The 16,066-nt window shown below is 47.8% G+C and overlaps 1 protein-coding gene across 1 annotated transcript in view; it reads left to right on the forward strand.

The window, feature by feature from the left end:
• CSMD2 (CUB and Sushi multiple domains 2) overlaps positions 1-16,066 on the forward strand; it is a 272,370-nt gene that overhangs the window by 123,574 nt on the left and 132,730 nt on the right. Inside the window, exons 6-7 of the mRNA XM_062508842.1 lie at positions 2,059-2,171; positions 9,844-9,921. Coding sequence (XP_062364826.1) covers positions 2,059-2,171; positions 9,844-9,921 — 191 coding nt within the window. The remainder of the gene's footprint in view (positions 1-2,058; positions 2,172-9,843; positions 9,922-16,066) is intronic.

Consider the following 16,066-nt stretch of genomic DNA (forward strand, 5'->3'; position numbering starts at 1 on the left):
TGTGGCTGCAGAGCACTGGGGCTGTGAAGGCTTTTTTTTTTTTTTTTTTTTTTGTCCTTTCTCCTGGTTTTGCCTTCAGGAATTTTTCCTGCTGTTGCAAAGGCACCAGGAATTGCCATCCATTACTATTTTCCAATTGATTTTCCAAGCGTTCGTTCACTGGGTTGGTGGAATTTGAACAATTCAAGTATTTGGGATCCTTGGAAATTCGTGGTGGGATGGGACTGGAAAGTCAATCCTGGGAGGAGCAGCTAGGGGGGGGCTCAGCCTGGAGAAAAGGAAACTCAGGAGAGCTTGGATTTGATGGTCCTGGAGGTCTTCTCCAACCTCAGGGATTCCATGAGTCTGTGGAGATGAAGCTCCTGTGTCAGGGAACTCCCAGTCCCCAGGCTACTCCATCCACCCTTCGGGGATGTGCTGACCAAAAATAAAAATAGGGATGGAGGAGAAGCCCTAAAATGGGAGAAGTTGAGCCTCATTCAGGCAGCTTTGGTTCATTGATGTCTATTTTTTTTTTTTGTCTCAGGCAATTGAATTAGAGCTGTGAAAGGGAAATTGGACTCTGCATAGCTGAGGATTGTTTGTGAGGAGTTTGCTGCTGCAGAATGAGCAGTGAATGGCCCTGGGGAGGGTGAGAATATTGACTTTAAGGGTGTTCTCATAACAACCAGCCAGGGGAGCTTCCTCAGGGTCCCTGTGAGGCATCCCATGTTTGATCTCAGCCCCAGATGTGCTTGTTTGAATTCGGTTGTTGGAGAAAGTTCCCCATTCAGCTGGTTCAGCTGCCTTTGAGCTCCCCAAGGATGGCAAAAAGCCCCAGAGGATCCATTTCTGCAGCACCTCGTCCTCCTGGAAGGGCTGGGGAGCAGGGATGGGAATGATCCATGGAGAATTACTGGGAACAGCCTTAAAACCCGGATTTAAAACATCTCAGAGGATCCAGGCACGGGATAATCCAGAGTTGGGATTGTACTGTAGGTGGCAGAGATGCTTTAGTTATGCACTAATCACCCTGCGAGCTCATTAAGGGGCAGGGAGCACAGGGCAGCCCCTCTGCCATTAATTAACGCTGCTAATTCCAGCCTGGCTCCCACTTGGAGGAGCTGAGGTCACCTCTGGATGGGCTGGGTGACTGAAGGACCCTTCAGATGCTCCACGGGCTGTCAGATCTGCTGCTAAAAACCGTTTAATAATCAAATCTGAATTACCCTCCGGATGGAACAGACTCCCAGGATCCTTTTGTCTTCATTAAAAGAAAAGAAGCAGGGGGTGTTGGAATGCCAAAAATGGAAGTTGGGATTGCAATAAAAGGTGTTGGATGTCAATAAAAGGTGTTGGAATGCCAATAACGGGTGTTGAAATTGCAGTGATTTTTAAATAAGTGATAATTTGGGATTAAAAGAATTAACTTTCACTAACAGGAACAGGGTTCCATGAGAGTTTTGGTGTCCCCATCATGGTGAATGTCACCATTGTGGACCTCAGTCCAAGTGCTGTGACTTGGGAGAAATGTTCCAGTCTAAAACTTGTCTTGGGACAGAACTCAGCCAGGAATTGTGAGCTGGAGTTAAATGAAGAAAACAGCATCATATTTTAAAAGGAAATAAAATTATAAACAGATATGAAGAGTTGCTGCTGGGCTCTGGAGCTGCCCACCTCATTTGCTGACTGGAATCTTCCTCAGGTTGGGATCGGCCATAAATAAAATAAAAAATAGATTCTTGCCATCCTTTCCCTCCCCGAGTTAAAACGAACAGAGTTTTTTTGTAGTGGGTTTAACCAAACGTGAAGAGAGGAACTGAACAAGCCTGGAAATGTTCTTTGCTTTGGAAAAAGGAATGGAAACCTCTGTAATTACAGAGATGGGGCTCTCAGATGGGAATCCCAGCAGGAACGTGAGGCTGGGAACACCCCTGGAGTGGGGAGGGAGCTCTCCTTGGGTGTGTGGTACCCACGGAGTTGTTCCCAAATTCCAGGGGGAGGAGGATGGCCTGGAGAGGCGGCTTTGGGGTGTCACTCCCAGCTCCTGACCTGGCTGTGCTGTTTGGTCTCTTGCAGGTTCACGGGGATGAATTTGCCTGCCCCTGTGATCAGCAGTAAAAATTGGCTGCGGCTCCACTTCACCTCCGATGGCAACCACAGGCAGAAGGGCTTCAGTGCCCAGTACCAAGGTAAAGACAGAAGGAAATAAATGCCCTTGCCTGGCTCCCCCATCCCAGCTTTCCCGGGAATCCACAGCTGATCCCTGCATGATCCTGCTCTCTTCATTTTCCAGCTGAAATCCCCCAAATTGTATTTCCTAGAAAAACCCAGACTGGTTTGGGAGGGACCTTGAAACCAATCCAGTGTCATGGGCAAGGACACCTTGGAGCATCCCAGGTTGCTCCAAGCCCCATCCAGCCTGGCCTTGGACACTTCCAGGGATCCAGGGGCACCCACAGCTTCTCTGGGAATTCCATCCCAGCCTCTCCCCACACTCACAGGGGAGAGCTCAGGATCAGGATAAAAAGATTTCAGGCTTGGGATGTTCAGGTGCTGCTGAGGGACAGGAGATCCTTTGGCAGTGAAGTTGCTGCTCCGAGGCTGTGGCAGCTCCTGGTGGGAGCAGAGCGGGACCAGGATGGATTGAGTGGATTCCTTGGAAGTGTTCCCACCTTTGGAGGACGTTGTGGGTGCTGCTGGCTCTGGAGGCAGGATCCAGCAGAGGGGAAGGAGCAGGAATGGCTTTGAGTCCCCTCCCAAGGCTGGGCTCAGGGGAACTCTGCAGGTTTCCTCTCAAGAGGATTTTGCTGTGAAAAAGCCCTGGAGAGGAGTCAAGGGTAGAGGATTTGATTTCCCTTGGATAAATCTGCAAAGCTGCCCCGTTTGGATGCTCCCAGGTTGTTCTTAGTGCTGGCATGGCCTCAACGCATGAACCACATCGTTATTTAACTTCCCTGCTTTCCTTGAACCTGTAAATTACTTCAAATTGCAAGGAAATAAAAAACCAAACCAACCTTTTGTTGTTGCTGTGCAGCACAAACGCCTGGGAAATGCAGCTTCCCTTTGGATGCCTTTTCCCTGGCTGTCAGGATTGTGCTTTCTCCAGATCACCTGTCTGAGTCAGCCCTTCTCCCTCCCCAGAAAAGTCAGGATGAGTGTTCTAATGCCCCCTGATTAGATAAATGTCACGGGGTTCTCCTTGGCAGAGGGAATGAACTGGGGATTGAGTGTTTAAAAACGAACTGAACTCCCCATTCCAGAGCTGGAATCGAGGCAGGACCTCAGCCCAGCTGCCAGAGGGGACCTGCCCTCGTTTTTCCTGTTGGTTTTTGTGGAGTTTGGCAGCTTTTTTCTACCTTTCAATACTTAAAAAAAAAAAAAAAAGAGCAAAACAAGCAGCCAAGCAGTGAAAATTGCCAGGGATGAAGGGAAGGTGTCTGCAGGCAGTGGGATCTGTGGGACACGAGATGCTGATACCTTAAAAACCTCCCTGTAACCCTTTCCACAACCTGGCCTGGCCATAAATATTTCACTGGAGATAAATCCCTACAAAACAGGCCGTGTAATTCCACGGGAAGCACAGCAGCTGAAATGCATTTTTCATCAGGAGAGCTGAATCAGGATGAAGGAAGGAGAAGGAAGGGAGGCTTTAGGATGGCTCCAATTTTCTGTCTCTTTGCCAAAGACGTGTCTGTACATCATTTATGAACCCCCTGTGTCCTCTGGGACGGGGTCTGGCTTTGCTGATAATCTATAAGAAAACAATTTCCCTCCCAGCTTGTTTAAATTGATCCCGAGTTTTGCAGAACACCTTCTCCTTCTGTTCCCTCTCTGCTCTCCCTAATCCGTGCCCTCATTTGGAAATCACTTTAGGAATGTAAAAGCAAGGTTAGATGCAATCAGGCTGTGGAGAGGTGGTTTTTTTTGTTGTTGTTGTTGAATACAGCAAATTCGTTTCATTCCCTTCCTCTGAGAGTTAAATATTTCCCCCTTCCCTTTTCATTAAGGTGAATCTTGATTTTTGCAAATGCTTTTTCCTCATTCCCCGTGTAAGGAAATCAAAGGGACTGGGGGAAATCCATGCGCAGGAATTTTTTTTAAAAAAAATTTCCTCCTCATCTTGCCTCCTCCAAAAAGGTGGAAGAAAATAATATTGGAGTGCTTTAATCAGGTGAGGTGGCAGGACCTGAGGTGTCCCCTGTCCCCCCTGTCAGAGGGGTGGAAATGCAGGGCTGGAATTTGAGATGGGAACGCTGCCCTGGCTGCTGCTGCCCCTCTCTGCACATATTTTATAGCAGAACTTGGCTCCCTAATTGCTCTGGAGCTGATTGTTACCAACACATAATTGCAGCTTTTATCGATCTCCCCGCCCCGGCTGCTTCCCTTCCCTCCGGGTGGAAGATAAATGGGATGAGCTCCAGCCCTGGCACAGGACTCTGCTGCACATGGGAGACGCAGAAATGGCTTTGGGAGGGTGTCATGGGCTCTTGGAATGGTTTGGTTGGCAGGGACCTTAAATCCCGTCCAGTTCCACCTCTTCCGTGGGCAGCGACCTCCCAGTATCCCATGGTGCTCCCAGCCCCATCCATGGCTTTGATCTACGGATCTGTCCATGGACAGGCTTCAGCTGGGACAGATCTTCCCTTCTTCATCCTGGATCTCCCACTCCTCATCCTGTATCTCCCACTCCTCAGCCTGGATCTCCCACTCCTCATCCTGGATCTCCCACTCCTCACCCTGGATCTCCTACTCCTCACCCTGGATCTCCCACTCCTCATCCTGGATCTTCCATTTCTGATCATGGATCTCCCACTCCTCATCCTGGATCTTCTATTTCCAATCCTGGATCTCCCACTCCTCATCCTGGATCTTCCATTTCCGATCCTGGATCTCCCACTCCTCACCCTGGATCTTCCATTTCCAATCCTGGATCTCCCACTCCTCATCCTGGATCTTCCATTTCCGATCCTGGATCTCCCACTCCTCATCCTGGATCTTCCATTTCCGATCCTGGATCTCCCACTCCTCACCCTGGATCTTCCATTTCTGATCATGGATCTCCCACTCCTCATCCTGGATCTCCCACTCCTCATCCTGGATCTCCCACTCCTCACCCTGGATCTTCCATTTCCGATCCTGGATCTCCCACTCCTCATCCTGGATCTTCCATTTCCGATCCTGGATCTCCCACTCCTCACCCTGGATCTTCCATTTCTGATCATGGATCTCCCACTCCTCATCCTGGATCTCCCACTCCTCACCCTGGATCTTCCATTTCCGATCCTGGATCTCCCACTCCTCACCCTGGATCTTCCATTTCCGATCCTGGATTTCCCACTCCTCACCCTGGACCTCCCACTCCTCATCCTGGATCTTCCATTTCTCATCCTGGATCTTCCATTTCTCATCCTGGATCTTCTACTCTTTATCCTGGATTTTCCACTCTTCGTCCTTATCTCTCATTCCTGTCCTTGGATCTTCTCCTTTTCATCCTGGGTCTTCCACTCTTCATTGTTACCTCTCATTCCTCTTCTTGGATCTTCTCTTTTTCATCTTAGATCTCCCTTTCCTCATCCTGGATCTTCTCCTCCTCATTTTCAACCTTCCCCTTTTCATCTTTCCTTCCTCATCTTGGATCTTCCATTTCTCATCTTGGATCTCCCGCTGCTCATCCCTTGGGATCCCATCCTTGGGTCCCAAAGGGATTTTCAGCTCCTGCCATGTGGCCTGTGGAGTCTCCTGGGCAATCCTGGTTCCTAAAGATCCATTGCTCAGGCTGCCAGAAGAGGAATTTTTCCAAAGAGTTGTATTTGAGGGGATTTCTCTTTACCTCCAAGAACCCCTGTGAGCATCCTGCTGTATCCCGGGGGCTGCTGAACCATCCCAGCAGGAGGGAGGGGTGCAGGCAGGATCTGGATTTCACAGCAATTCCCCCAGCAAGGAGAACAGAGCTTCACGGAATAGATTTTTCCTGTCGTTGTTGCTGAATCGCTGTTTTTCCAAATTAAAAATAAATAAATGTCTGATTAAATTCTCATTTAGAGCAACACGAAGTGGTTTAAAAGAAACAGCCCGGCCTGCCTGCCATGCTGGCAGAGCTTTGTAATGTCATCTCTCAAATCTGACAGGATGCTGAGTATTCCATTAGATCTGTTGGATGCGGGAGAGCAGCAAAACCCTCCAGAAATCAGGAGTTTCTGTTCATCCAATTATCCTGACACAGCCCTTTGTAGTACCGCTCCACATTCCAATTTACAAACAAAGTAGATTTTCAAATGCTGGATTTTTGAGGACAGGGAGTGGGAGAGTTAGTCTTATTTATTTAATTAAAAAAAAAAAAAAAAAAGAAAAAACATAAAACAAGCGGTGCTTCACTGTGCCTGGTTCTGATCTAAATGGAGTCATTTGTAAAGTCTGACTTCCATCATTAGGGCTCCAAAATGAAGGATGAGGAGGAGAGGATGCAGTGATCCCTCTTTATCAATTTATCTTCACCAATTTATCTTTATCAATTCTCCTGGAAAGGAACACGATGCAATTAGGGGAGGAGATGTTTCCTGGGAATGCAGCTCAGGGCTCTGAATTTTGGGATTGGTGCTCGGTGTTGAGTGTCTGGTGCTTGTTCCCATTGCTGCGGGGTTTGGGATCCAGGTTTTCCATCTGGATGGGGTTAGAGGTGGATGATTGTTGGATGGGATCTGGCTGGGATGGCTCTGGGAGAACCTTGGTTAAAAATGTGTTCCCTGAAAAGTTTCCAGACCTGGGTTTATCCAAATTATGAATTCTCCGTGCCAGAGAATCCTGGAATGGTTTGGGTTGGAAGAGACCTTAAAATTCTTCTCATTCCACCTCCCACTGCCTTCTGCTGGATTTGGGAATGTTCAGCACTGGGGAAATCCCTGCAGGTTGTTGTGTCCTAATGGAAAAATGACTTTTCCAAGGATGTCTCATCCCATCCATGGTGCCACCATCAGCTCTGCTGGGGTTCACCAATGCTTGGGAAGCTTTGCTTGGCCTCTAAATTCCCTTTATGGTGCACAAATCATCCGAGCTGAGCTTTTGTTTGTGTGGAGAGTGGAAACATTCCCTGGGGGCTGGATAACGGGATGTGCAGTGGGAAGCTGTGGAGAATACAAAAATGGGGATTATTTGATAAAGCTGCTCCATCCCTGATCGTGCCCCAAAGCACAACCACGGAGACTGCAGAGCCCCAAGCCACATATTTGGAAATTCAAATCAAACTCAAAATTCAGCCTTGGAAACTTGGAATTGCCTGGGTTTTATTGCCTGCGAGGGAATGTTGGGCTGGGACTGGGGGGTTGTCCCTGTGTTTGCTTGGAAGAAGCTGGAGAGTCACTGCGGGATGGTCTGTCACTATTTTATTTGATGCAGAAATTGATTTTTACCCCAAAAATGTGAGTTTTGGTAGCCCCAAGTCCTTTTTTTTTTGACTCACTGATAACACATTTATTAAAAACTTTGCGATCAGGCTGGAAATATCCCATGATTCCCATCCATCCACGTGGACCCTTATCCCAAAACCTGCTGCTTTTTTTTCCCTCTTGCTGCACTTGCAGGTGAATTTGGAGTAAAAAGCAACAAAGAATTCGATTTGCTTTGACAGCAGCCTGCTGTTAATTAGTTTTCCCTTCTTAAATTAATAAAAGAAGGCAGCTGCCCTGAACAGATTGAAGCTGGTGAGGAAGACAGGAGCAGCAGCAGCTTTTCCTCATGAATATTTTCCAGCTAATGCAGCCATGAGTTTGAAGTTATTGCTGCTTTATTTAAAGAGAAAGCCAAAAGCTGTGAGGAAATGATGAGTGAAAAGCATCTCCCTAAAAGCAGCACCTCAGGTGAGCTTCAAGGAGCCTCTCCCTGTCTGAAACTCCTGCAGCAGCTGTTCCAAACAGGGCTTTTTTAAACCCAAAAAAACCCCCCAGCACGACTGCAGAGCCCCTCGTTAGTTACATGGGTAATTTTTCTTGACAGCTTTGTCTTAGGAACGTGCTAATTTAGGGATGAAAGAATGACAAGATGAAGAGCACGGGAGAAGGGTTTGAAGTGGGAGATGGGCTGGGTTTCTCCATGGATGAGAGCTGGACTGTCAGGAAAGGGCTCCCAGAAAGGGATTTGGGCACTGGTGTCCAGTTCCTGCAGTGGAGGCTGGGTTATCCCAGTTCCTGCAGTGGAGGCTGGGTTATCCCAATTCCTGCCAGTGGAGGCTGGGTTATCCCAGTTCCTGCCAGTGGAGGCTGGGTTATCCCAATTCCTGCCAGTGGAGGCTGGGTTATCCCAATTCCTGCAGTGGAGGCTGGGTTATCCCAATTCCTGCAGTGGAGGCTGGGTTATCCCAGTTCCTGCCAGTGGAGGCTGGGTTATCCCAGTTCCTGCCAGTGGAGGCTGGGTTATCCCAATTCCTGCAGTGGAGGCTGGGTTATCCCAATTCCTGCCAGTGGAGGCTGGGTTATCCCAATTCCTGCAGTGGAGGCTGGGTTATCCCAATTCCTGCAGTGGAGGCTGGGTTATCCCAGTTCCTGCCAGTGGAGGCTGGGTTATCCCAGTTCCTGCTGTGGAGGCTGGGTTATCCCAATTCCTGCAGTGGAGGCTGGGTTATCCCAATTCCTGCCAGTGGAGGCTGGGTTATCCCAGTTCCTGCAGTGGAGGCTGGGTTATCCCAGTTCCTGCTGTGGAGGCTGGGTTATCCCAATTCCTGCAGTGGAGGCTGGGTTATCCCAGTTCCTGCCAGTGGAGGCTGGGTTATCCCAGTTCCTGCCAGTGGAGGCTGGGTTATCCCAATTCCTGCAGTGGAGGCTGGGTTATCCCAATTCCTGCAGTGGAGGCTGGGTTATCCCAGTTCCTGCTGTGGAGGCTGGGTTATCCCAGTTCCTGCCAGTGGAGGCTGGGTTATCCCAATTCCTGCAGTGGAGGCTGGGTTATCCCAGTTCCTGCCAGTGGAGGCTGAGTTATCCCAGTTCCTGCCAGTGGAGGCTGGGTTATCCCAGTTCCTGCTGTGGAGGCTGAGTTATCCCAGTTCCTGCCAGTGGAGGCTGGGTTATCCCAGTTCCTGCTGTGGAGGCTGGAATGATCCCAAATCCAGGTGTTTTGCTGCTCCCAGATGGTTCTGCCAGGTGGGGTTTGTGCCAAACCCTCGGAGCAGCAGCAGCCAAGTGCAGAACAGAAAAACAAATTGCTGCTCCCTGGTGTGGGGAGCTGCCTGCTGGGGAAGGAAGGAGCTCTTGGAGATGGATGGAATTCTTGTTCCCTTTCCCGGTTTTTCTCCTCTTTCCATGGAGGTTTGGAGCAGGGAGGGAAGGGTCACACTTTGGGAGGAGTCTCCCAGGTGGTGTTGGGCTCCAAGCTGATATTTCACTTTGCCAATAAATAGGCTTTAATTTTATTTTCCCTGCTTTTTCCCCTGCCTTTTCCTGCCTCTTATTCACACGAGCTCTGCAGATTTTGGGTTAGGAGTGCTCCTCTGGAATGGCTCTTCTGTATAATGGATTCATGGGATAAATTCCTGCAGCAGAAAAACTGGGGGGAAACAGCTCAGCATTTTCCTCTCAGCATCCCTGGATTTCCTCAGAGCTTCCCTTTTGCCTGTCTCCCACTTTTAGTGGCTTACAGAGGGATGGGAAGGGGTTGGACCCCAATTTTATTTTGAAAATTAAAGCTCTCCAATGCCCTAACATGGAAAACAAATCCCTGCTGGTTTTGAGGGCTCAGGATAAGCCAGGTGACCCCAAAGGGAAAGATGCAGGATGTGGGTGATCCACATTTTTCTTTTTAAAATGAAAACTTCCAAAATCCCTGAAGCTCAGCTAAACCTCTCCCTCATCTTTCCTTTGTTTCCCACCCCTGCAGTCAAGAAGCAGATGGAGCTGAAATCCAGAGGGGTGAAGCTCATGCCCAGCAAGGACAACAACCAGAAGACATCTGTGTGTAAGTTTTTTTGGATCTTCCTTCTCTGTCTTTTTGATAACAATCTCCTGGAACATTTCATTGGACTTTCCAGTAATCTCTAAAACAAGTTTGGGTGCTTTTCCCTCTCTTCCCTCTGCATTTCTGCATCACTCCCTCCTGCCAGTGCTCTGTTCACAAAGCATTTACTAACTCCTGGAAGGGGTGCAGGGGGCTGGAGTTTGTGCATTTGGTTGATTCTGTGCTCCAGGCTTGTGGCTTTGGGCTCCTTTTAGTGGGGAAAGCAAAGAATTTTGGGAATGAGATCGATGTAATATCGCTGTAAATAAGGAGCGGGGATAAGGAACAACATTAAAAAAAAAATATTAGAAAATTTACAGAGGCAGTAGCAGCGTCTTTCATTTTCTATTTGAGTTTTATTTCGTTTTCCCTGCAGAAAATTGGTAATGCTGGGTTTGCAATGCTGATTTTTCAGGCTGTGTTTAGTGGTTGGTGTGTCAGGGGCAGAACTTCTGGGGTCACTGCTGTGCCTCCCTCTGGCAGGTGGGAAATCCTTCCTTTTTTCCATCAGGTTCTTCCCAAATCAGGAGCAAAAACTGTGGTTTTTGTCTCTGAGTCTCGGGTTCGTGCGGTGACTGAAACGAAACAGGAGGGACCTGACTGGGAGTTAATATTTTATATGGATTCAAACGGGAAGCAGGATGTAGCATTTTTCCAAATGGATTTTTAGGGGAGAGGCTGGAATTGCTCGTTTTGTTGCATAGCCCATTACCCCCATCAGAGAGGAGCGCTTTGCACATCTCATTTTGCGTACAAAATTCAGAAAAACGAACGCACTGGATCTGAATCACGGCTCAGTGTCTGTCTGGAAGGAGGGTTTCCCTCCCAGCTCCCAGGAGAATTTTTTAGAATCTCTGGGGGTTTATTTGGGGGAGCAAAAAAACCCAACAACATAAAAAAAAAAAAAAACCAAAAAAAAAAACAGCCCAGAATCTGCAGAGCAGAAAACACTGGGGGCATGTCCAGGGGGAAATAATTCCATTTTAAAGGAAAACTCTGCATCCACACTGTTCCAGCATTCCTTGCCAGGAAGAATTGAATTGGAATGAACATCCCAGTGCTCTTAACTGAGTGGGAAATGCAGTTGGAAAATCCCCCTGGCTCGGTGTGGAGACAGAGGGATGTGTTTGGAGTGGGGTGTGGGGTCCTGGATTTTGGGGAATGTGGGGAAGGGAGCGCCGAAGTCGTTGGATAATGAAGTATTCTGGCATTAACAGTGCACAGAATTCCCATTTCTCCTTCCTGGGAATGGCCTTTGGATGAGTTTGACCCATTTTTAATGTGCTGAGGCTGCACCTGCACTTCCCTTTCCTGCAGATCCTGCCCTCTCCCGGTCCTGCTGCACTTCTGAGGAGAAAAAAGAGGAATTTGTTCCCTCTGCCTGCTTTATCCTGTCCCAGGGGCTCAGAGCTGCCACTTCAGCCTCTTGGGATCTCAAATCTCATCCTGCTGATGGAGGACAGCTCAGGCTGGAGGTTGTTAAGCTGGAATAATGGGAATGGGGATGGTGGCCCCATTCCATTTATTGTATCTATATTATTAATTATATATAAATAATAATAGTTATTTATATTCAGGGTCCTTGTCACCCCCCACCTGAGCCTCCAGCTCCTTCCCCATGCCCTGCTCTCCATCAGGAGCAGGGTTCACAGTCCTCATTATCCCTATCTCATGCAGCCTTCTGCTCCCACAGGGAATTTCCAGCTGCAGAAGTGCTGATTCCCAAGGACATGGCACCAGAAAAAAAAAAAAGAAAAAAAAAATATATCTTTTTTTTTTCAAAGCCTTATCTGCTCTGCTCCCTACTGGATTTTCAGGGTTGGCCGTGCCCCCTTTGTGCTCCCAAACTTCCATGAGCTGAGTCTGCATCACAGAAAATTACACAGGCTGGGAAAAGAAACTTTCCTATTCCACAGAAATTTCTAATTGCTCTGGCTCAAGTACCAGAAATTCAGGAATTCTTGTGTGTCTTGGTAACACTTAAAGCTATGCCATAGAATCTTAAAATCGTTAAGATCAAGTCCAACCTTCAAGTCCCTGCTTTATTTTCTATTATTCCTACCAGCAATATTTTCTTTCCGAGTGCTCTTTGCTAAAACCTGGCCTAAAATCCTCCCTGGAAGAACTCACACTTAAATCCTTGAGGTCTTAGAGAGGTTTTGGATTTGGGATTGCCTGGTGAGATTAAAATCTGTGTGTTTTGTGTGGCTGAAGGGAGGCAAAATGTAGTGATGTAAGAGCTGCTTGTGTTATTGCAGGGGAAAAATAAAAAATCCATTAAAATACGGAATTTTGGGGGGGAGGTGTAGTGGAATGTGTTTGTTTGAATTAGTAATTAAGTGCCTTGTACTGCTCACCATCAGTAAAATTATTTGGAAATCTTGTTTTAATCACTTTTGGAGGGAAAATAATACAGAGAGACAAATAACACAGGTAGAAGAAATAGTTTTACATTTTAGGCCATAATTTGGAGGCTGTTTCTGGCACTGAATGCAGAACGTAAACGTGAATATCTTATTTCCCACAGTGGGGGGAAAAAAAATAGTGATGTTTTGGTTTAAAAAAAAACCAAACAAACAAACCAAAACCAGCATCAAAGTGGATTTTGTGGTGTTTGGGTGAGAGGCCCTGGGGGGATGACTGGATGAAAGTCTGGGAATTCTGTGCGTGTCCAGCTCGCTCAAAATCTGCTTTGCAAAGTCATTTTTTGGGGGGAGTTGAGCAGTTTGTGGGTCTCAGCCAAGTGTGGGGTTTGTGGATTTTGGGGAGGTGACAGTGGGTCTGTGGTACAGGAGCTTGGCTTGGCTTGGGGTGGGACACCCTGGAAATGGGCTGGGAATTCTGGAATTCTGGGAGTGCTCGTGAACCTGCATCTTCTGAGCTGTTCTGGGATAGCACAAAGGTGGGAAATTGGGGTTTAGGATTCTCCCAGTGGAACGTTTCCAGCTGGAATTGGATTTTTAAATTTTTTTAATTTTTTTTTTTTTTTTTCCCCCAGTGTCAGGAGCTGGCTGTGCCCTTTTCACACTCGGTGTTGCTAAAACTGTGAATGTTCAGTGTTCTGGGTCAGTGTCAGCATTCTGGAATAATTCCATATTCTGGAATCACTCAATCCTCGTTTTTCCGGTGCTGTAGGGTCTTTGGGGGCTGGAAATGCAGCAGGATCTCACTGGGGTGAGCCCTGCACCCATAAATCATCTCCCTGCTCTCACGCCTGGTTTTTTTTGTAATCTTTCCCAGAAGTTTGCATGGAATTACTCTGAGTGTGAGCACACAAGATTAACCCTTTAAACCACCTAATTCCTGCTGCAGTCCTTCCCACCCCTCCTGCCAGGAGAAGGCATCACCTCCTTTCACTGGATTTCTCATGCTTAGAAATGTTTGGGGCTTTGTCAGAGGTTTTTTTAGGCGCTGTTTTATTTTGTAGTTCCGAAATTCCACGAGAAATTGTCCCTTGGGAATCTGTCAGTGAGCTTTTTTTGTGAGAAGAGATGGAACTAAAGAAGATTTTTAACAGTGAGTCCCAGTGGCAAGCTGGACTGGCTGTCACTGAATTCACGAGGAGAAAGAAATTGGGAAAAAAAAAAAAATCAGGAGAATGAGGGGATGGAGAACCAATCCCATGGTTGGAGGGGAGAATTCCCGAGTTTTTAATACAACAATTGAGCAGTTCGTCACAATTTTTGGGATCTGCTGTTTCTCCAGTAACCTTGAAGGGTTCATTTGGGAATGGCACAGCTCGGATGAAGCTTTGGGAAGGTGAACGTCGCACTGAGGGAATTCTCAGCATGACAAATCCAGTTTATAACCTTTGGGCTGCTCTGTTTGTGTGTGTGTGTGTGTGTTCAAAACAAAAGGTACAGAACAAAAATTTCTGTAAATAAGCATCGACTGCATCTCCTCCTTTTCTTTCTCCTTAAAAGGGAAATTCCACGATTCCCAGGATATGGAGATATCTTCCCTCTCCCCCTTGCCCAGCTTTATCTTCCCCGTTCTCTGCTCTATCTACACGTGTTTGTGGGTGTTAATGAATCTCCAGCTAACGAGGGATGAGCTGGGCTTAGACCTCAGCAAGGGGACTGGCAAACTCTCCTCCAGGGTCTGTGTTTTCCTGGGGATCTGGGGCCTCGTTTCTTCCCAAAGTTTTGAGTTCCAGGCTTCGTTTTTATCCGAAATGGGAAATAATCACTGGGTGTGACAGCAGTGATTCACTCTGGGGGGCACAGAAGGGGTGGTCTGGGGGGTTTTGACCGTGGGAGGAATAATTTGCTGTGGGAATGTGGTGATTTTTTTTTTTTTTTCTCTCTGAGGGATGCAGCCCTGGAAGCTGTTACTGGTTTATCTGGTCAGGGGGGTTTTACAGGAGGAAAATCAGGAACCTGAGCACTCCCTTCACTCCCACATGGCCATGGGACATAAAACCCTGTCTGGGTCACTCATCCTGGGGTGAATTTTCCTTTGTTTGGGGCTGCCTGTGCATAGGCATCACCTTGGTGTGGAGGGAAGGAGCCCCAAGGAGGATGGTGGCACCTGAGGACTTCGTTCTGCCAAATTTTCCTGTCAGAAGGTGGGAGTGGAATCTGTGGAATCCCTTCCTTCGAGCTCGGGGGGGGTGATTTGGAATTCTCTGGGCCTGTGAAAATGGCAAAGCAAAGTTTGGAGCTACAAAAAAAAAAAACCCAACAAAACAAAACAAAAAACAAACAATAAAAAAAAAAAAACAAACGAGGGATGTGGGATGTTGCTTTGGGTGATGCTGCCTCCCTCGCCTGACTGAGCTTAACGAGGGGTTTTGGACATGGGAAAGTGGGAAAACTATCCCTCAGGAGGCTGTTTTCCATGGATCCATGTCTCTGTGCCCTCACACGCACGGAGGAGAGCTCAGAGCATTGTGTGGGAAAACAGAGACGTGTGGGGACAATCCCAATCCCTGCTCCAGCACGGCAGGAAGGGAGGAAAAAAAGGGAAAACAAATTCAAAAGGAAATTCCTGAAAAGGACTTGAAGGGCATCAGAGGAGGTGTCAGTGCTGAGGAGAAGCTGGAATATTTTTAGGATCAGCAAAAGTTGGGAAGCATCGACCCTTCCCTCCTTGTAGGAGGAGCTGTAGCTGGGGATGCACCAGGGATTCCCCCGCGCTAAATTCCCAAATTTACAAATGTTGGATGCTCTTGGTTTTGTGTGTGTCCAGTCTGGGTGGATTCCCCCTGTCCCTGCAGGGCTCCAGCTGCTGAGTGTCTGCCATGAGGGACGGGCCGGTGTCACCTCAGTGTCACCCTCCTCCTGGCCACGGCCTTTGGGCCACCGTGTTTGCAATAAAATTGGGATTTTCTTCCTTGTGATGCAGTGCTAGGCACAGATGGAATGGAAACGGGGTTGTTTCAGTGATTCAGCAGCAGTGCTGAGAACCGCGGTGGAGTTTCTGGGTGCGAAGAAAATGAAGTCCCATCGAATTCCCGTGGCAAAATCAGCCTTTTTGTCCCCTGTTACTGTGCTGGAATTCAGACTGGAAATCGGGATTGTGCCAGGGCTGAGGAACCCCCCGGGTTACCCCACCCTGAACCCTCCTGTGTGCCTCGGGCAGGTTGGAGAGGGCTGGGAGTGGGGAGAGGCTGGAGCTGGGAGGTTTCTGGTCACCACTCCACGGATTTCACGTTTGTTGGCATCGGGGGTCACTCCATAAAATTTTTCCATGTTCCAACTAAATGACTTTGCTTTAAAACCCTCGACTCACATTCCCCTCTCCTTTCTCCCTCTCGTTCTGTGCTTGGTTTCTTTTCCCCCTGGGATCACACCCCTGGCTTTTCATGGAGTTGTTTTCTTTCCCTGGCACACTGGGCTGGGCTTGGAGGGTCACAGGTGGCATTTTAATCCCAGGTAACAGGCTCTGTAATTGGTGTCATTGAGCGAAATGAAAAAAACAAAACAAACAAAAAAACCAACAACCAAACAACTTTTTCCAGAGGTATTTCAGTAGTGGAAAATGGAGGTGAAACTGTGTCCCTAGCTGGCATTTCCTAGAAAACACTCGGGTGTGTAAACTGAGCGGGATATTTGTTTCCAAAGCTGTTGTTTCTCCAGAATAAAATGAACACGTTGAGGTTTCT

The sequence above is a fragment of the Cinclus cinclus genome, chromosome 26 (assembly GCF_963662255.1).
Source record: "Cinclus cinclus chromosome 26, bCinCin1.1, whole genome shotgun sequence".
NCBI classification, from domain to species: Eukaryota; Metazoa; Chordata; class Aves; order Passeriformes; family Cinclidae; genus Cinclus; species Cinclus cinclus.